This window comes from Pezoporus wallicus, unplaced genomic scaffold, assembly GCF_028554395.1.
Source record: "Pezoporus wallicus isolate ANWC-B61680 ecotype Strahan unplaced genomic scaffold, APGP_CSIRO_Pwel_v1 contig_4131, whole genome shotgun sequence".
Classification (NCBI taxonomy): Eukaryota; Metazoa; Chordata; class Aves; order Psittaciformes; family Psittacidae; genus Pezoporus; species Pezoporus wallicus.
The window spans coordinates 3,329,355-3,352,276 of record NW_026641950.1 but is presented as its reverse complement, the minus strand read 5'-3'; the positions used below and the strand labels follow the sequence as shown (position 1 = coordinate 3,352,276).

At 38.5% G+C, this 22,922-nt stretch overlaps 1 protein-coding gene across 3 annotated transcripts in view; it reads right to left on the bottom strand.

Annotated features, from left to right (window-relative positions):
• The window catches only part of PREX2 (phosphatidylinositol-3,4,5-trisphosphate dependent Rac exchange factor 2), a 172,921-nt gene that overhangs the window by 121,170 nt on the left and 28,829 nt on the right, over positions 1 to 22,922 (bottom strand). For all 3 annotated transcript variants that reach the window (XM_057426105.1, XM_057426103.1, XM_057426104.1), the window contains 3 exons: positions 4,188 to 4,259; positions 3,990 to 4,112; positions 2,594 to 2,698 (listed from right to left, as the gene is read on the bottom strand). In XM_057426105.1, the coding sequence (XP_057282088.1) occupies positions 2,594 to 2,698; positions 3,990 to 4,112; positions 4,188 to 4,259 (300 nt within the window). The remainder of the gene's footprint in view (positions 1 to 2,593; positions 2,699 to 3,989; positions 4,113 to 4,187; positions 4,260 to 22,922) is intronic.

Below are 22,922 nucleotides of genomic sequence, written 5' to 3'. Positions count from 1 at the left end.
CGTACTCTATCATACAAAGAAACCACAACGGACTTAGGCAGGCATCTCCCCTAGGTACCTTCTTCATACAGTCTGATAAAGAGAGGCCAGCTTTAAAGTTTAAAAATGAAAGACAGTGAATAAAATGCAAAAAATATGCTTTCATACTTCAACAAACAAAAATAAAAATCATTCAGGGTGACTACTCTAGGTGCTGTTGCTTCTAAAAGATGTGTTTGTAATATTAAGTAGCATCAAAGATGGTTTGGAAGGCTTGAACCTGGCCATCCTATACACACCCACCAAAAAAGTGTTCTGTTTACATGCTTCTATAGTTAAACGTGATGGGCAACAAACAAAATGCCCTTAGTCATGGGCTAAAAAAATATATAAATTTTCCCAAGACACCCAACTATGGAAGCAGAGAATACATGAAATATTGGGTGGAAGCACCCACGAAAAAGCAGCAGAGAGAAAGAGAGAAAAGAATAAGTGGTATCTGGCATAACAAAGCATGCAAGGGACATCACCGCAAATATTTGGAATTGCTGTAATTAAAGTGTAAGTACATAAAGACCTAAGGATGAAAGCTATTTTACTGAGAGATAAGAAGGAATTGTGATGCAATGGTATGATATAATCTACAGCTTCAAAGTGCAAGATGTCTAAACTGAGACAGCAACTGCTAAACAAAAGTAATTTAACAGAGCCAGATGGTGTGTTGACACAGGCCACAAATGTGGATGCAGATATGTTGTTGATAGAACAGGGGCTACAAAACTGGGTGGCTGCTCCCAACGTACAACTCACAATGTACATACCCCATAACCAGTGCTGCTATGGGGATCTCTACACCCACCCTTAAATCTCTGCCTTGCACTCACAGTTAACCAGCTTCTGTCTCATACTAAAGGATCCTTTATCCCAAAGGATCTCACTTAAATCTGCCAACTAAAAAGCTTTACTGATAAAGGACTGAGCAAGATAATGACAATGCAGACTATAGGTTTATATAATCACTGTCTCTATACCTGAAGGCTCACAAGTCTAGTTTCAGCTCCCCATTATTTATAATAATGACAATCTCTAATGACCCAAACTGTTCTGTCTAGAAAGCTTCAACTGTATAAGACAGTTATCACACAGTCAGACCTCCTGTTTTCCAGGTTAGACTGATGCCACTTATTCTACAGCCACATCTTGAATCTATGAGAAAGCCAAAGCAGATGTGAAAGCCCTGTGCGTGAGCCCGGGAGTACATAACAGTGACACATCATGAACTGCCCACAACTGCACACCTCACTTCCTTTCTCATAAAACATGCTTTTTGCAGTCTTTCTCCAGAGTATTTTGCTCTGTAGCAAATGTCTCTGTAGGCAGCATTCACTCCTTCTTGAGTCTGGCCATGCTGCTCCCAATACAAGAACTACGTGTGTGAAGCTCCCCAGTCTGGGGCAAGATACTGTGTCAACCACTGAGGAAAAATAGGACAACTTTGAATCTCTTTTCAGCTATGAATGGAACACTGATAAGTAAGAGACTCTTAGCAAAAAGGCAGATGGCATTTCATGTCACTCCATACTCTCCTACAATAAAGAAATTCACACGCTGCTCATTAATTTGGGTGTCAGTAAAGGCAGCTAGGGACTCAGATCCAGTATCTTTCAAAAAATGCAGTGACCTGCAACAGGTTGACTTCACCAAGAACTCTGTCAGCAGCAGTGAAAGCCTACTGCATGCTAAAAATAAATGAAATTAAGTAAAACTTGTGATACTGCCACCACTGGCCATCACCTTTTACTTCCACCATATCTGTGATGCTTTGCTCTCCAGTCCCAAAATGCAAGAACTGGATCTGATTACTATGAATCTGGTATCTTATCCATGGGCACCATCTCAGGTATTTAAGTTCCAATATAGCAGGAATAATGTGGGCATTACAAAGCTGACTTTGTTATCACAGGACATCGGGAAGAAAAAACACAAAAATCATTCCACCCTGAATCCTTCTTTTAACAACTAATGTTAACTATTAGGAAACTCAGTATTTACATAGAAACTGGTTTTGCTGTAAGAAAATCATGAGGACTGTCATACTCGCAATTAAAAAGGCCTCCCTATTTGTTTTATAAAGTGAAAAACTAATTGTGTTGCTGTCTATATTGACCTCAGATTAAGTCAGCATCTAAGCTCAGGATGTTTACTCTATGAAACATTTTTCTGCCTGGCAATGGTGTTACAGTACCAGAAAATGGACCTTCTCTTCAGAAGTTCTGATGAGTCCTTCAGCTTCTTTTCCACAATTTCCTTCCCTATCCCTCTTCATCTATCTTTTCTTATTTTTTTTGCTTTTTACAGACACAGCTGGATTTACACACTTGTCTCTTGGCCAGCAAGTTCAAGGCACACTGCCTAATGCTTTGTTATGCACAGATCCAATGCAGCAGTGAAAATATGATGTACACAACCCCTTCCTCTGGAAACACCACCCCCAACTGAAACTGTCTGCAAACCACTTGCGAGTGTGCTTGTTACATGGTGGAGGTGACAGCAGTAACAATCCACTGCCCAGTCACAAAGTACTAAGTTAATCAACAGTTGAAAGTTTATTTACCAAAAGAAAGGTCCGCACTGTTCTTATTTTGTTAAGGTCAAGGAGAACTTTCTGCGCCTTCTCATGATTACTGCAATATTCATCATAAATACGGAATTTTTCTTTCTGCAGAAACAAAGAAATACATTGTTCTTCACTTGCCATTTTGAGACTTTTTTTAATTAATGAAACATGAACAAGATGAATAGCTAATATAGTCTTCACTTTGGAAGGTCAGCTCTTTCTTCTACATTTATTATTTGACATCCAGTCTCAAACTAGAATTATGAACAGTCTGGAAGCATCACTTGGGAATTTCAGTCATAGAACACCAGGTTGAAAGGGACCTCAGGGACCATTTGGTCCAACCTTTCTTGGCAAAAGCACCGTCTAGACAAGATGGCCCAGCACCCTGCCCAGCCAAATCATAAAGCGTCCAATGCTGGGGAATCTGCTGCTTCCCTGGGGAGATTATTCCAATGGCTGATTGCTCTCATCATGAAAAGTTTTCCTCTTGTGTCAAACCGTAATCCCCCCAGGATTACCTTGTACCATCACGACTCACGTCTTCCATGTGACTCCTTGTGAAAAGGAGAAACCCGGGGAGAAAATAGAGAGAGTGGCTTATTTGCTGGTATCATTACCTATTTGTCTGCAAACACGTTTGCAAATGCGATCCATACTTTTCCAGTCAAAAACTGATGTTACTCAACTTCTGTAATATGTTTCCACAAACCATTAATCATTTTCTCCTCCCACAACAAATAAACAAAGACTTGGCAAACAAATGGGACTCTAACCAGAGGTAACAATTAAACCTAGACTTTTTGCTAGGCCTACAACTGAAAGCAAACTAAATTGTCCGGATTTTGCAGAGCTCTTTAACACTGACATCCTGTTTTGCTCCAACAGGAAAAATAATACTGAGAGAAAACAACTTCTACAGGACATACAAACATACTTATGGAGGTACTGCAGTTGTCAGAAGTAAAATAACTTCACAGTCCAGAACCATGGAGATATTTTACCCAGCGTATGCAGTTCTTTGTTAGATATTCACATTTTTGCCTAGCATCAAAGGGGAATAAAAAAAAAAAAAGCGTATCATTACTTTTGCTGTTTCATGCAACCGTGGTCCTTGTACCTCCAACCCATGCACAGGCACCAGCCTTGCCCACGCTGCAGGGCTGTTTGGCAGCCTGGGCTAATTTGGTGAATATACAGATGATGATACAATAATACAATAAAATTCTTCCCATTTTATACTTTCCTCATTCTCCTTCCCCCTCCTTTTTTTAAGCTATGCAATCAAGTAATATTTTGTCATCATGACTGAGTACACTCATCACAATGTAATTAATAAAGACAACTAATAAAGGAAAAAAGTGAAATAAGCCTGTAATAGAAGATGGCCTACATAATGAAGAAAGCAGGTTCCAACTTCATGCTGTGCATTAGGTTCTGGCTGCAAGCACTCCTCCACCAGGGAAAGGAAGTTTTTGTGAACTGCAAGAATATCTTCAATATTTGAAAACAATGTCTGCAAAAGAATAAAACACACATAAATAAAACATCAGATAGAAAAACAGAAGAAATATGCAATTATGAGACTAACCTTAACTGTCTCTTCTGTGACATTTTTATCTACTTTGGCTGCAGCACATTGGATCATTCGGTGAAGGAAAGCCTGCATGAAACAAAAGAAATAAGGAAAAGGTTATTTCAGGAAGACTTCAGCTTTTGGCATTTTATGCTTATAATTTGTTTCCCAAATTTCTTCTGCTTTGGATATAAAGCCACATCAGTATATTATTCAGAATCTAAACCAAGTATTTTATTTATAAAGTATTTAGTAGTCCTGCTATCCTAAGATGATATAAAACCCTATCTATATAGTGTAAGAAAGAACTAAATACTGAAACATTAAAGAGGCTGAGAAACTGAACATTCTACCCTAGACATATAATGTAATCAAGCAAGAGCAAAATGAGCCATTTTCAAATTCTTGCTCTAGCACTTTACAAATTGACTACAAGACAAGCAAAAATAAGCCACTAATTTCTAAATTAAAACTACTCAGGACATTCTATTATGAAATGTAACTTCTACCACAGTAACCACACGTTAAGATTTCTGATGTACTAATAATCAAACCTACTGTAAATTAAATTGCCTTAAACAACAGTCAGCTGCACCAGGTTTTGCTTAATGAAAATGTTCGGTCTTTCCTCCCCAAGAGCCTCATTCTTGGAGATCAAATGAGAATTTAGTAACACCACTAATGAAACAGCAAAAGAGTAAGTTCTTATTATATTTCACATTCAAGAATTGGAAACAGCAAGAAGAAAAGATGTACAGCAAGTCATTCCAACAGAAATAAATCACATTTCAGGTACAAAGGATAGAATTCATTTTTATGAATTTATTCCATTACAAAGACTTGGTACATTCTGAAAGTATCTACACACTGGAGACTAAAATCTTACATTGGTAATTATTCACACAGACATGCATATTCTTCAGCCATTAAGAACTGGCACCATAAGTGCACAAATGTCATGTGATTCATAACCATTTCGTTTCAAGTCACTGTGCATTGTACACGGTACACAAACTCATCTAAATTCTGGCATGGTGCAAATTCTGTAAGAAAGGCAATAAATAACGCATATATGGAAGGACAGCAGTCACAGCACCCCTTTTTTATCTCTCTGCTGGGAGTTAAAACATTTTTATTCCCAAGCAGTGATCCTTTCTCTTGTGAACAGAACTATGTAACTGGCATTACACATTTTTATTACTGAAGAGACAAATCTAGTTATCCAGGCCATAAACAGAATTAAGTTTGGATCACTGCCAGCATATTGTATGTTTCATATCACTCTCTACAGCGATGTGGATTTTCTACTTCTTTAACTCCTCTTTTGCCCTGACTATTCATGCTTTCTTTCTAATGTTTTATTGATGGCAAAAGATTGCATTAACTCATTTGCAGCAGTTAACTGTTGATGGATGACAGCTCTTTATATCTTTCCTTGCTATGAATATCCACAGGGGTTATGGCAAATTTGCTGTGCACATTGCCTGCACAGTGTACAGCCAATCCCACATACAGTGAAAGCCTGATTTACTGCATGACTCTTCATTAATTTTTGAAAGTTTACAATAAACCAGCCAACAATATTCAATACACTTCAAAATTGAGATGGGGGGGGGGGAATATCACAAAAACTACCTCTGAAACCCGTGTCTGTTTTTACTATCTGTAATCTCTCTTTGTTCACATTATTTCCCCATAGACCAAACATACTGCTCATCCGCACTCATGTTATCCCAGGAGATCTTCATTTCCTGTAACTGTGAAGGAAGGTGAATATTCAGTTGGCTGAAGGCAAAACTTGAGAACGATCTGGGAGCTGACGCATTAGTTATTCTCAAATGATTCAATACACTAGCCAAGAGTCATGAGGTCAAAAACAGTATATATCAGCTGCAATAAACAAGAGTTATCCAAGCAGCACTGTCCCAGATCCCACATCTGCAGAGATCAGAAACTGAATCCAGGAAAATCCAAACTCTTGCAGAACCCAGATACAAGTCACTAATTAAGGCAGGGAGACCTAGGGCAAATTCAGCCCCTTCCAGCAACTTTGCACAAGTCCTTATATGGTTTCTGTACCCATGTTGCTGAAGTAGTGTAGTCATGATGCCAGTCATTTCTAAAGATTTGCCACTTGTCATCCCTATCAATGCACATTTGCTTCCTGAAAAAATCATAACATTATGCCCCACAAATCAACAGATGCAATCATGTGAATCTTTCAGAGCACTTACATGAACACTACGAAGCCACACATATCTCAAATTAACTGGAATAATCTCACATTTTCAAGAGGAGTGATGTAAGAGAATCCAGGGGAGTGCAGGCAGGCATGGAGCTGCCTACTTCTATCCACCTCCCACCAAGACCCTCCTTGGTGGACTTCACCTGCTGCAGAGTGAGTAATGCAAAGCAACAATGAAGCCCAGGTTTCCACAATGAAAACGCCATTACCAACGCCATTACCAACTCCCTGTCCCTTCCAACAGACACCACTAACTCCCCACACACACGCAACAACTCTACCCTGGGACTTCGCTAGAGAGAACAGATGGCAGTCATCAGGCAGGAGAATGGAGAAGTAACTGCTTTTGTTACAGTGTTAAATAACTTTAATCCAGCACTGTGTCTATGGAAAAGTAAAGTCTCTGAATCTGTATGAATACACAGTAGGTCTGACAGAGAGATGACGACTCAAAAGACTTCAGAATTATTTGAACAACAACTGAGAACAACTAAAAACAGTTCTTCTTCAAAAACTGATCAACCAAAAGCAAGTCATTTGTAGACACAGCTTTAAGGAGGACCCCAACAAAGAAATCACAGACTTTAAAAGGAAAATATATACGGATGCCCAGGAACTACTCGGGAGCTGACAGCTGCTAAGCTAACAGAAAAGAAGTTTAGAGACCCTTTTGAAGATACACCACAGAAACTTACTAGCCATAGAAAAAAACAAACCTGTAAAAAAAATGAAAGAACAATTAAATGGACATCTCAGCCAATTTACAATTCAGTAAAGACCTGGACACACAAAAACAAGTCAGAAACTCCTCTGAAATAACACTGAATGGTTTATAAAAATTCTACTATGACTTTAAGTTGAAGTCCAGACTCATTACTGAGCATGGCATTACATGAAGGAGCAAAGCATTACAAATTACAAGAGCACAGCTGAATAACCCCTGCTGCTGGACTGTGAAAAGAACTGTAGCAATCAATTGGGTCCATGATTCCTATGCTCAAACTTAGTGCTATTTTATTAACCACGCACACATCAGTAAATTGTGATTCATATTTGTCTCCTGGAGTATACTTCATGTCTTGCTGAGGTTACTTCCAGATTCATCTACATTACTGTAGATGTTTTTTAGCACAACATCAAGCATAGAGAATAACACGAATTTCTGTGCACTCCACGATTTCAGGCCTTTGTCACCTAGACAGTGATCCTCAACTTTCTTAAAACTTTTCAGGTAGATTCTGGAGTTTCCCTTAACTTCAGTCTTTAGTTTTCTCAAGTAATAGCAAAGCCATATGGTTTAAACATAATTTTCTAACTTTTCATCTTGTGCTAGTAGCATTCTACTTACATTTGTATAATACAGGGATTCACCCTTGCAGCACTGCAGATGGAGATATGCGGCCCCTGGCACTCTCTGCCAGCTAGACTCTTGCTGACTTCTCTTTCAAGAGATCTCTATAAAACATTTCAGAGGAGCAAGTTGCCTGGGCACTACAAAGAGCAGGCTAAATTTAAAAGATGAGGAGGAAAGATAAAAGGGAGGATGTTTACATTTAAAAAACTAAATAATCTAGTTTCACTTGACAATTTTTAGAACTTTCTATGGAAAAGTTTGTCACTCCAGGCATATCCTTGAGTCACTCTGATTGCTACAATCTCTGCCTCCGCAAAGTCTGAAATTCAAATTACAAACCCCAAGCATCCTTCTGGAAACTTTGTTAACAGAAAATGGCATCTAAATGATCAGTGTACAGCTGCTTTGGAAGAGAAGAAATGGCAAAAAAGCTGAGAAAACTCTAAACATGAAGAGGAGTTTGAAGATCTTTAGAAGTCTGACGAACTTGCAGACCAAAACATAAGGCATCAACTGAGCCTTTGGAATAGAGGAGCAGCTACGCGTAAAATATGCAAGATAACAGTTTAGGGTTAAGATTCCCTAACTCTACTCAGGTCCTAATGGGGACATAAAACCTGTTTCTGGCTATGACTCAGGGTCTTCGCACCAAACTGGTAAGGAGAAGGGTAATTCACCTCTACCTTTCAGAAACATGGCAAAGAATTGCACAGAACATCTGAAGAAGATGCCATTCTAATAATATCAATGAAGATAACATCTTTTTCTTCATTATTGTGTATTTATTACCTGCAAAATACTTTTTAAGTACTTTCTGTGTTAGTCCCTGTTCTAACTCTTTCACCCTTTGCCTGACACAGCTGTGACACACTATAGGAAACACCAAGACCAAAAATACAAATATAAAGACTGAAATTCCAAATTCAAAGAATTATAAATGAATTTGTTCCTTATGCCAAGCGAACACTAATGTGTTTCCCGTCTGTTGATCTGCTGCCATTTTGCACGGCAGGATATTTCAACAGAGAACGCACAACAAGTTCCTGTTATGGGGATTTTACTTCTGGTCTTCTCGAAACAAGAGTGGGGTTGTTCAGTTGTCTGGTGGGTGGGTTTTTTCCTTCCATAGTTGCTCTGTGTGTTGCTCAGAAGAAAAACAAAACAGAGCAAACAAAAAAAAAAAAACAATCCACACCGGTACAGACAGCACAAGAAGCTGCCAACAGCACAAATTACTTTTCTGACATCTGGAATCAAATCAGGGAAGACAAAGAAGTCTGCCTGCAGAAGATTCCGAGAGCATGAAGGGTTTTCAACTTCTTGACAGCTAAGAAATTATGTCCTGAAATTATGTCAGGGCACCTAGTTCACAAAACACACGTAACTCTTTTTCCTGAAAGCAATCATCCTACTTTTGGGAGCCTCGAAAGAAATATGCTTTTTTTGTCTAGAAAAAAGAATTAAAGAACAAGTTACTTACCTTACCCCCTTGGATTTCTTTTAACATTGTTTCTACATTTAAATCTATACCATCCTAAACAAAAACAAGGTGAACTGCAAAACATACATATTTTTAGTAAGGTAATTTCCTGTGCATTTTCACTTTAAGAGAATCAGGACAACTGAGGCACCAATCTATCACATTAAAGCCTGCTGAATAAAGCTAGCAAGGTGTTTTGTACATTAAAACTGAATAAAATTTTATTTTGTATACTGCCAAAAGACAAAATCCTAAAAGAAACCCACAATAAGGAAAATGTTCGCATATGATAATATTTATAAGCATCCATGACATTGGGCTCATGATCACAAATTTAGAAACAAAGCTGAAAAGACTTGTGTTTTCCCTTTACATTCTTGTATACATACCTGGATAGTGGAAAATATCTTGCTCTTTTCACAATATTCTAAATGATCCTAAAGAGAACATGGAGACCTATAGCTGGGAAGAAAACTGCTCAAAATTACAGGTGACTAGCCAAATGTATTTTCTTATCATAGCTAATTCAGGTCACAGGCATCATGGTAGGATTTTGCACAGCAGTGCAGGTTTTGCTCACTCTAATTAATTCATGGCAGATTCTAGGTCCCAAAAGAACACTGTGCCAGTTTCATTGAAGCAGTTTTGCTTGATTTTGACACAAAATAAATCACAAAACCCTATTTCAATACAGAAGAGTCCAGCAGCAATAGCAGCTGTGGTAAGCACTGCGTGTTTACCCAGCTCTTCCCATTAACCTGTGCCAGAAGCAGTGGCAGTAGCTGCTCAGGCTGGCTTGTGCTACTGAACAAAAGACTCTTCTGCTTTCTCCAGTAATGCACCAGCTGAGACACCACCTGTTTCTCCCATCCTGCCTGCAGGACTGGATGAATCACAACCAGCAGAGAGAGCATCTGCCAAGGTCAGATATATTCTTTCTCCCTACTGCACCTAGAGCCACTTTTAAACCTTGCTTCAGATTCTGCAGCCTGTAAGGACAAAGAATAAATAGACCACATCTGTAATACTTTCCATTCTAGTGCCAATTTCCTTTCTCAACTGATCAAACCATTCCCTTCTCCATTCACCTGACCCAAAAGGTCATCAGTCTGCCTGAAAGAACATCCCTGGCTTCTTTGCTTAAACATGAACTCAGAATTAAATACCCACTCACACAAAAATGATTGCATTAAAGAAACATGGATCTTGGTAACCTTCTCATATATGATGAATATCTGCCACACTTTGGGATAAACTTAACCTTTTCTCCACCATGTATAACTTTTTTTTTTTTTCATTTTTCTGCTAGAGTTTTTCCTCTATCAGAAAACGTCTTCCATTCTTCCAAGAGAAGAGAAAGCAAGCCTCCCCTCACCCTGTCTGTATTTTGATCACCTTTTCTGCATTTCCCTAGTCACTGACAATATTTTTCAACATTTTACTCCACATCTTGTTCATCCTTTAATGAGGAAGTGTCCCCTAAACTGATCTCCCCCATTTCTCAGAACACCTGAGCCATGACTGTGCTTTCACTTTTTATCCCTTCCTTCCTTTCAGCTCCATAGCAGATGAAAGCAAGAGATTTATAGTCAAAGTCCAGTTCCACTCAGCCAGGCAGGAAGTCAGATGTCTCCACCCTCTTCCCTGTACTGAAGCCATTCTCAAAATGATTTAGTACAACCTTTTCCTGGCCCAAATCAGTAGATATCTGCTCCCTTTTCTTCCCATATGTCAAGAATCCTGTCACCCATATCTAAAGTCTTCGTTTTGGGAAATTGGCCATCTGAGGACTAGCTATGCCCTTACTGGTCAATACAAGTTTGGCTGATGAATAATGGAGTTACTTGCACAGTCACAGTTAAGATGTTGCCTCAGTTAACTACCAAATCAGAGGCTGGGTGTCAGCGTGGCTCACATACACTGCTGCAGTCTGAAGCCACATGCAGAAAGCTGCTAAAAGGTCATCCCGGGTTTTTTTTCCTACAGCTTTAGAGAAAGGCCATACACTGGCATAAGGGACGAACACTCATCTACAAGCTGAGCAGAAGACAGAGTTTGTCTAATATTTTTGGTAAATATTTTACACAACATGGGTTGCTGCTAAACAGGCCTTTATCCCATTAAAAAATAAGAACAAGATAAGACTCCAATCTCAGCATCACCAACTGAGAGTTTTTGGAAGGATAAGGGGAAAAAGAAGGATTTGCCTGTCCCATGTGAATTTCTGAACAGACTGCTGAATTGCAACAGATAAACCAACCAAACAAGAGGCATCCACGTTAATAACTAAAATGTTTCCAGCATGCCTGTAAAGAAATACAAGATTAATCTTGATTGTACTTTGAACATTTCCTGATGAAGAAAAAGATACTCTGGGTTGAAAAATGTTCACGAGTGTGGAATTCCCCCTGTAATGTACCCTATAGTCCTTTTGGTGCATGTTACAAAGTGAATAATATATTGCTTATCGTACAACTGATCTTGTATTACTCAAGTGGGAATGGAAAAGAAATGACGTCTACAAATAAAGTCTACCTCTCATAAAAGTCAGCAGTTTCCTGAATTTACAGAACACTAGGTTCTGACTGGGAAATTTCAGTGAATTCAGCTGTGTCCACTACCAGCAAATCAAAACAAGTAAGAAACCTCAGAGCAACTGCACATCTGGAAACAACACTATGTCCCCATTAAACTGCAGTCATAATTATAAAACATTTCATACATTTGAAACCTTTAGAACTATACATACTATAGACATATATATGTATATACTATATACATAAGTATATACAACTATACATACTATAGTTTCTGCCTCTTTTATGCAGACACATCTGTTTATTCTAAAAATTTAAAGAAAATCTTTTTCCTTCAATTTTTACTCCCAAAATGATGGTTTTTCCAAACTTTTTTTTTTTTTTTTAGTAGGAGAACACCAATTTGGAAGAATTTGATATTTCAAATTTATTTCAGATTAATCCATTCCAATCCATGTGAATATTTTTGAGACATTTTAATTCAAGACATCAGATTTTATTTCTTTTAGCAGCTCATGAATTTCCTAAAGTGTAAAATGGTCAACATGAGAAACACACTTACTGTAAATGGCCCCTTTGAAAAATTCACTTTATTCACTTTGAGAAATAATAGTTAATCTTGAACGTATTGCAAGAAATCCATCCTCTGCTAACCTCCCTTTTTCATCTTTCCAAAAGTCATTAACAGATTTGAAAACAAGTTTGAGTCTTTCCAGACTCAAAAATATCCACTAGAATTAGGACAGCCATTATTTTTATCACCAATTATGAGAAAAGAACATGAAATAACACATCAGAACTCCACCTTACAAATTAAAATTTAAAGCTTAAATCCAACAGCATCTGAATAAGGGAGAAAAGCTGACTCAGCATTAATGAAAATTAATTAAGTCCTTAATGACTAAGGCAGCTAATTGAAAAAAAAAAACCAACTGTTTTACTTATAAACTGAGACAACTTGAAACTACTGACAGGCAATCATAATGGAATCCCACCAAGTCCTTTTTTGCATACTCAGTTTTCAACATATAAAATGTCTTTTTTCCTAATACTGGATTGCACAGTCCTTAATTGCGAGTTTATTTAATGTCTAATATAGACAGATATTAATTAGGAATTAATGTGTTTGAGAGTTCTACAATTTTTATTGCCAGAGCTGTATAAATAAAGTGTACTTCTCAAACACCATTTAATGCCAATTCTGGCTGTCATTTCTATCTGCACGCTTACGCCAAGAAAAACACCAATCAGGGAGGAATATGAAACAGCAGTTTTCTATCCCAATTTCAGTTCTTCACAAAGCCTACAAAGAAGCTGCAGTGAGTACAGTACTTTTAAAAGGTGCCCTTCTGATCAAAAAAAAAAAAAAAAAAAGCGTGGATACATATCCCTAATTTCTATCACTTGTCATTTAGATAGGTCTTGGGATGGTCAAATAGTACAAAGTTAGCAGGCTCATATACAGTGATGCCTCACTTCATGCAAGAATCGCGTTTATACTATGATGATGTTGCTCCTTCAATGCAATGTGAAACAAGTTTTATCTTCAAGGCAAAATAAGGTTTTAAGAAAACCTTATTACTTTATTACCTTACTTCACTACATTCACCTTACTTTATTACCTTATTACTTTTAAGAAAATCTTATTACTTTAAATTACTTATTTCACAGCCAAATCAGATGCTCTTGGCTTCTGAACTCGTTTCAGCCACTAGGTTAGCAACATAGACAGTACCACAGAATTATTATAAAGAAACAGTAAATCATAGAAAGACCTTGAAAATATAGTAAATAAGCCCAGACCAAGGGCAAGAAAAATATTGCAAATAATCCCAAGACCAACAGCTTTACTACTGTCAATCAAAGTTAATGTAAACAACAAAAAAATAAAAGTATCATGGAGAGCAAGCTCCCAAGAAATACAACAAAAATTAAAGTGGATCCACACTTTCATAGATATCTGCTGAGTAATTGCAAGATATGCAAATAATGATATCACTATTTAAGAATACTAACAGTTGCATTTCCAGATTCATGTGAAATAATTTCAGTAGAGCAGTTTTCATGGATACATTCATGTTCTGTAAATCATGGCAAAGACCCCTATCAATTTAATGTACAGTAAACCAGAGTTTATTCAAGCTCAAAGAGAATACTAACTCGCAACCCTTCCAGTGGCCTTGGATGTACAGCATTAACTATCAATCAATTTTATTACAATTAGAGGAAAAGATGTAACAGAACAGCTGAATGGTCATTAAGGAGGGCTTTAAGGATAGCCCCCATGAACAAGGCAGCTGAATTTGAACCTTAATTTGAAATCCAAGATTATACACCCTACGTTTCAGATGAGGAGAGCCATTCTGATAGCAGACTGCCTTAACAGCAGCTCTCCTTCCACATAGATATGTAGAGCAGTAAAATGTTGATGCAAATGTTGAAGGGCATATCTGATGAATTCAGGTAGATTAATCAAGCTTGAAGGAACTAAACTTGCCTACTCTGAGAAACCAAACTGGCTGCAGCAGTAAACTGAGGTTTACAATTTCCATATAGTGGCACAGACCCAGCTTGTTAAGTATTTAAGAAATGCTGCATTGGCACATGTATAGTTACATGATTTGTGACTTTAAACTCCCATTTTCAAACAAATATTTTCAAGTGGTGGGGAAAAAAAAACATGGAAAATAGTATGACTGTATTTATGCAAGTGTTGCAACCTGGCTTGAAAAACTTTTTTTACTTCTAAGCAGAACTTAAACAATAAAATCAGTAAATGAGGAAACTACTGTCTTCTGAAGATTAGATGCCAATGTTAGTTGTCTTAACTCCATTCCAAAAAGAATACAAACATACCAAAATGAAAATGATTTTATTTTACAGACAGCTTCATACAAACAAGATTGTTACATGCCCCTATTGCCTGCCATGAATTGGTCTTGTGAGTTTTCATCTGCTTGTATGGTTTTGAGCCAATTTCCATGGAAATGCAATCATTAATATTTTTCTGGCTTATATTTGATTCATGAGATGCTTCAACTGCATAAATGGAAATAGTTCATCTTCTATTTCTTTACTGGCTTGGAACAGTATAAGAAATGGTATATGTCTAAAAAAATTTAACTCTTTTTTTCTTTATGCTGCTATCGAAACATCTGCCGAACATTAACTGTATCTCAGAATATTTACATGCTAACCTCAGTTCACATCCATCAATCAGTCCCAACACCAATCCCTGAGGGACACCACTCATTACTGGTCTCCAGCTGGACATTGAGCCATTGACCACAACTCTTTGCATGCGGCCATCCAGCCAGCTCTTTATCCACCGAGTGGTCCATCCATCAAATTGATGTCTCTCCAATTTAGAGACAAGGATGTCATGTGGGACAGTGTCAAATGCTTTACACAAGTCCAGGTAGATGACATCAACTGCTCTACCCCTGTCCATCAGTTCTGTAGCCCCATCATAGAAGGCCACCAAATTGGTCAGGCAGGATTTCCCCTTAGTGAAGCCATGCTGGCTGTCACCAAGCACCTTGTTGATTTTCATGTGCCTTAGCATGCCTTCCAGGAGAATCTGCTCCAAGATTTTGCCAGGCACAGAAGTGAGACTGACTGGTCTGTAATTCCCTGGGTCACCCATTTTCCCCTTCTTGAAAATGGGGGTTACAGATCCCTTTTTCCAGTCATCGGGAACTTCACCTGACTGCCATGATTTTTCAAATATGATGGACAGCAGATTAGCAACTTCATTTGCCAGCTCCTTCAGGACCTGCGGATGGATTTCATCAGGTCCCATGGACTTGTGCACATTCAGGTTTTTAAGATGGTCTCAAACCAGCTCCTCTCCTACAGCGGGCCCAAGGTCTTCATTCTCACAGTCCCTGCACCTGCCTTCTGAGACTTGGGTGGTGTGGTCAGAGCCTTTGCCAGTGAAGACCGAGGCAAAGAAGTCATTCAGAACCTCAGCCTTCTCCAAATCCAGGGTAGCCAGTTCTCCTGATATCTTCTGGAGGGGGCCTATGTAGTCCCTACTCTGTCTTTTATTTGCTACATACCTATAGAACATTATTTTAGAAAAATAAATGGAGCATATTCACATCCAGAATAGAGCTGCAGGAATAAAGCCACACCATCTGAATTTATCCACATTAGCTGGATTGTCTTACTGTCAAGTAAATTTGCAATTTCAAGAAATATAGACCTGGATTCTGCGCGCATGCTGGGGAGAATTAATCCCACACACCCATAGGGTTTCCATCTCTCACTGGTTCTTTTCTCCTTTCCCTGTTCAAGCACAGACTTTTTTTAGTTCTTATGTAGGTCTATGGTGTGTCTTTGGCTTTGTTGAGTTCCCAGCATAAGTGCACAATTTCACTGAACCGTCTGTGAAGCATGTGTTGTTCTTCAGGAATACAAAGATTGTATGGCTGTTCCTGCTCCTTTCATTAATTTTTATAAGGGAACAGAAGACAAAACCTGATTACAGTACAATTTTTGTTACCCTCTCTAATGAAATTCTTTGCTTGAATGCTGGGACCTTAAGGTGAGAGAGCTTTTTATTACCTTACCCTGAAATAAGAGCCTTAATCTTTTAGGTTACATTCAAAAGCTTTAAAACCATCCTCCAGTTGAAGCACAGAGAATTGGAAATATTATTTATTTTTTAATATTAAATTGTAAAAAAAAATACAATAAAAATTGCCCCTCCCAATCAGTCCACAGGGACACTTTGCAAAACCAGTACTTGAATTAAAAAAAGGAGAATAATCAGCTGTAACAGCATCACACCAATCACCCTTCTCACCAAAGTACCTGCACAGTAACTGTAGAAAAGTACAAGCAGAGCACGCTGGTGGCAACTGCCATCTGTTAATACTCAACCAGAGTTTGACAGCACTGAATACTGCTCATACTAGGACATACTGCAGATTATCAAGACACCCACATTGATTACACAAACTGAAGTCTCACCGAGTCTTTCCACATAAGGTTACTCAAGGATATGGAACATTTTTTATTACTATTTTTATTTCATTCATGAATTTGCTGCGAGGAACATACTTTCTGTTCCTATTCTCCAAAGGAAAAAAAAAAAAGTCTAAACCATTCAAAACCCCAGATACCAGACTTCTAAGAACAACACAAGGGAACAATGGTGTTAGTGGGACCAGGAAATCAAGAAACCATAAATAAATATCAAGTATTGTTTTCCAGCAACTTCAATAATTTTGGATCCTGCAGTCCATCCTCTGCATGAGGAAATGACGCGTCTGCACATTTCCCTCATGTCCACAATAGATCACTATAGTTTGCCATACCTAAGCAAACTATCAGCATTGAACATGCAGATGGGGAGCCATGCACAGGCCCATCTTCTGGGCAATAAAATCTGTGACCACAGATTCATTTCTTGACTACAGGGTGCTGCTCCTTCACTACAAAGCTTAATTTCCCCTTCTTAAGGAACACAGTGTATAGCTGTCCCAAAGATGACCAATCCAACTTGCCAGTAGTGACAGCTTGAAAATGTGGGTGGAATCACTCCAGGAGCAATACCATGGCTAGGGAGCAGCTTTAGAAGGGGAGCCGACACCAAGATCAACTCTGAAAGACTTCAGGTCTATACATGACCCCGATAAAAACCTCTTCATCTTCCTTCCTCTATTAGATCCTGCCCATAGGAAGGACCAGCAGCAGGGAGGCAAGTGAGGCAGTGTGTCCAGGACAAAGAGTTCTCTACTAACGTCATTCCAGACATACATTATTCACAATCATAGAATCATAGAATAGTTAGCGTTGCAAAGGACCTTAAGATCATCTAGTTCCAACCCCCCTGCCATGGGCAGGGACACCTCACACTAAAATATAGCAGAAGTGAAGGAAAAAGAAAGAAAAACTTGTGGGAAGACAGGTTCATTTTAAATTAATAAGCCCAAGCCCACAAATGAAGCGGACACTACAGGCTGAAATCCTGTGAGAAGGAAGCAAAAAGAAAAGCAGATTCCATAGTCTTTCAGGCTTAATCTTACTTTCCCCAAACTGCCTGTTAAAAAGTTACTAATTGCTCGTCTTTGATTTTTTTCCAGTGGCATGTGAAAGAAACTGGGATAAGTACAGAGGAAAGTTGCCAAATCCACAGTTAGAAACTTTCCACATGCTTTTTTTGCTTTTTTTTTTCTTCTAGAAGAGACGGAGCTTCATTTCAAAATATTTTTCTAGCCTCTTCTACTGTGAAGTCTGCAGTGCAACAATTTACAGAATGGATGCTATCTCTATAGATAAACAAAACCATCATTCCCATGAGATTTGACCTTCACCTTCCATCCTAAAATAGTATGGCCGATTACATAGCAGCAGCAGCCCACATCCTTAAAATATGTTTGACTGAATTAGGGAATTAAGCGCTGTTCTAGACTTCTAAAGTTTGCTACAGATTGCAACTAACTAAAAGAATAAAACACAACAAAAACAAACGGTTATGTTTGGCAGAAAGTACATTCCAGCAACTAAACGGTGATGCAGTACTATGTACTACTGAATTTCTTGTTAAAAAGAGAAGCCCAAAAAATGCAGAAACCGACTTATCATCGTTACATCAATTTGAGCAGTAAACTGCAAGCTTCCAGGAAGTTTATCATCCTGTTTGCTGACTATAATTTGGCTTGTTTTGTTTTGATACCATGTTCCTGTTCCGTCAGCTCACGTTCTCCACACCAAGTAAACATCAGACTCTCACTGATTTTACTCCAAGCACTTCCCCAGCCTATATGCTTTCCCATCCCAAAGATGCTGTAAAGAGTGTTGCAGGACAGAAACGCCTTCACATCTTCTCTCAGACTGAGGGAAAGAGCAGAAGTGTGTCTCATTTTGCTAGAGAAGGGTAAAAAAATGCACCCATGTGAAAACCATCCTAAATTTGCTGCATATTTACTGACCAAACACAGCGCAACCATTTAGGTAACAGGATGTTAATCTGATACATTGTCTTTTAAAAGAAAGCCACTGCAAGTCCAACAAACAAAAAATATTTAAAATTTACAATTAGGCCTCTATTTGTTGGATATTACATCTTAATTCTATCTTTAACATAATTTTAATAGACTTTTTTTCTTCTTTCTTCTACTTTCTACACTACTGCACCAGAATTATCATTAACAAATGTCAGAAGAAAAGCACAAACCTACAATATAGTCTCAGCTTTAATATCGCCACTATCATTTCTGCCACAGGGATAACTCTGATGACCAACACGTGATACTGCTCACTACACAACTTAGAATCTCCTATCCTTTAAACGGCTTTCTGCAAATTCTGTTCTAAGTCTGGGATAACGGGATTAACTCTACCACACCAGAGCTAAGGCAAAATTTAAACCCTTATCAGTGATTCTATAAGCTTCTCTCAAAAGTAGCAACTTTTGAAATACCATAGTCATCACAGAAAACTGAGCTCCCTTTATAAGAAGATAAATCATCTGAACAACATGAGTTCAAACATTAGCATGAGAGAAAAACTAATTTGGCATTAAGGAACATTCTCTCCTCTCTTTTATAGTCTCTGCCATTGTCTTCAAAGCACAGTAAGCATGCATCACATTGTACTCTGTGTAAAGAAACTTAGCATCCAGGACTAAGACAGCTGAACAGAAATAAAATTTCAAGGATGTTTTGTAATATGGCAAATACTGCACACTTTGCTTCCAAGCCCTGAGTGAACAGGCATCCTGATTGTATATAATAGAGAAATACAACATCATCACAAAAGAAAAGCCTTCTGGAGATGCCTCCATGTAGTGTTAAGGACAATATGGTAAGGATTTAGTGCACAGAGCTGTCATACATGAAGATGAAAACTTCCAGATCCAGAGAGCTTCAAGGAGCTCATAGACCCAGAATCCCTTCTGTAAGCACCAGAAGTCTCGTCTCATTTTCCAAAGGGATGGGTGACATCCAGATATTGTTTTTCAGTTATCCATTCAGACAGCAAGGACACTTCTTTTTTATTGTCTTCCAAAGAAATGGACCAAAGGAAAAGAGCACAGTTTCCTGCCTATTTTGAAAAAATCAGAGTTCACCTAAGGAACAAAGGAGGGTGGAGGCCCCAACACTACCAAGTCCTTCTGGACCAGAGTAAGTGCTCAGAAATAGGCAACACTTATAGCACACCAACTTAGAGCAACCAGACCAGGCTCAAATAAGTAAGCCTGGCAGACAAATAAATACATAAAGAAGTCTCCATGTGCAGAAAAGGTGGGCCAACATGAAACCAAATCCCCAGTGAAGAGGGGGATAGCTCAGCCAAGAGCTCAATACATCAGCACACTTTGCAATGCAAATGCACAGAGAATGTAATAATGGCCAATGTAGTTTTCCTGATCCTGTGATATTACCTGGCATTGGACTGTGCATTTTCAGACAGAAAGGAGCCTTGGCTGTGGGCCTTTTCTCAAGGGCTAAGGCAGAAAAAGGAACAGATTAGCAACTGTATCAGACTGAGAAGTCAACCAGAAGTACAGATACCCTGTCACACAGCTGGTATGTAAACAGGTAGCAGTGGCTAGCATGGCTTTACACAAACATGTGCCTACACAAGTGTGGTCAAGAAAGCAGGACACCAAGTCATTCTGTACACATGCCACAGCACTCTATTTTTATTTTCTCTTCCAAAACTGGACATTAATTTGAAAAGATTTTGTAACATGCTCCTATCCATCAAATGGGCAAGCACGTCGTACTTGCACAGCTAGATTCTCCCACAGTACCCATTTTTGTCAAATTTCTGCATATGAGAAATTCCAGCAGCAAAGTTCTGGATCACAACACACTGTGAAACCAGAAGGGTTTCTGAATGCACCTTGCACAAGTCTCTGTGCAGTGCTGCCAATAGCTAATCAACATTCTTCATCTGGGCAGCAAAGGTCTCAAAATTTCCCAAAGAACAAGCAAAGTTGTCAATGGATGTGAGCTTCCCGCTCCTTCATGTCAGCTTCTTATATGGGACTCCCAGACTACCATATAAGGGAATCCTCTGAGAAAACACCAGAAAACAAAACACATCTCTCTTCTGAACTGTTTCGCATGTTTCTGAATGCATGTTTCCCCTCCCCTCGCCACAAGAGAAAAAAAAGGACCTGCTTGCTTATTGCATTTGCCTTGTTTTTTTCATGTCCTAGATAATGGAGAAACTGAGGCAAAATTTTGGTCTTTCTTCTGAAAGAGCACTTTTTCAAGTTTTCCCATTAATTCTATGATGTAGGTCAATCTCAGAGTTCACATCTTGTGTCCCAAAGCCTCCTTCTTACCAACCAACTAGACCATTCTTTTTCAATTGAATCACACAATATAGACTAAGACAGGCAAATGGAGGCTTCTTAAATTCCAAAACCTTCTCTGCATCCACTAGTGCAGTTTTTCAGACAGGAGTTCCTGGTAATTCACACACAGTCAGGCTGCTGAGCTATGGCTATTTATTCTTTTTTTTTTTTTTTTAGATTATGTAGTACAATTTCTGCAATTCAGATAAAGTAACAAAGTCTGGATGAGTTTGGCCCGCAGTACTGGGCCAGTGGATGCAATGTTCATGTGAAAGCTTCTGTGATCACCAGAGGAAACTATGAGCAGTTCCTTCAAGCTCTTCGGTCTCATAGTTCCCAGTGCTGTGAAAATCTGCACAAAGGTCTGATGTGTCTAGTTCCTGAGATTCCTGGGTGCTATAGACAAGCCAAGTAGACACAATCCTCCTAGCTCCTGTGTTTAGACTATGTATGTACTTTGCAATCCCCATGCATGCCAACGGATTGATTTTTAACCACGGGAAATCTTCCCCGGCCTTACTGTTTGCCTCTGGCTGGAGCGAGTGCAAAACTGCAACACCCTTGATAGGAAGGAGGTTCTACACTCATCTGCTTCCATGAACCAAGTCTTGCTATCAGAAAATTACTAGACGCCTCATCATTGATTTCAGTGAAAAAAATTACTTTGAAAATATTAACATTTTGTCATCAGTTTTCAACGCTAATCCCGAGTTGAAAAGTTTTTGTTTATTGACCACTTTATGAATAACCGCAATCAGATTTTACTAAAAGCTTTTTCACTATGCTTCTGAGTATGCATAGAGGACTATCACTCTGAAGTGCTTTGCTAGTAGTCTTCACGCTCACAGAAGCAGATACAAAGTCAAATACATTGACTGTTATCAGATCCACTACCATGATAAATAAAATCAACAGGTTTTCTAACAATTTAAGAGTGACCGGGGACATGTCAGAAAGACAAGTATCTGGGAAACAATCACTAGGGTTTCAGAACTCAACAGCAGATTTCTTGCCTAGTCAGTTACTTAAATCCAATAAATGATAATCATTAAGTGCTTTCTTTAGAATTCCTTTGTATCTGTATAACGTGTAAGGACTTCCTCATCTATCAGTCTGAATAAGTTTTCCAAAGATGTTAATAGTACAGAGGGGACAGAGCAAAAGCTGACAGATGGAGCATGAGGACCTTAGTGTAACAGCCTCAGTTACATATCTTGAAATGCCAGACTTGTTACAAAGCGGAGTAACTTCTCACTGGCTATAGCCAACCTACATGGTGGCTTGACTGTCCTATAGCGTAAATTATACAGACTTACATATGCACTGTCTCACATTAGGCCCTACAGGTGAAAAGAGTCAGAATATTATTAAAATCATGTGTAATTGAGAAAATATTCTTTTCTGGGTTCTTGGGTTTTTTGTTTTGTTTTGTGGTACTGCTGCTGTTCTACATAGCAGATTTGTTCCCTTGTTTTGCCTTCCTAATGAATTACATACTTTACCTGCATGGTCTAGTCCTGCTTCTACAGTTCTCATGATGTTAGATGAACCTCAGGGGAATATAACTGAATTCAACCACATATTTTTGATAAATGTCATGTTACCCATTTAAACTAGGCTATGTATGATGTTAAATTAGGCTATTCTAAACAAAAAGTAAATTCTGTGCTAGGTTTTGTCAGGGTATTGTCACTTGCAGCGCTCCATCACACATGGACAAAATGGTAATACCTTTTGTAGAATTTGTTTATATGGCTATAGTAATTTACAATATGTTTTAAAGTTCTCTTCCATAATTCCAAGTATTTGGCTAGG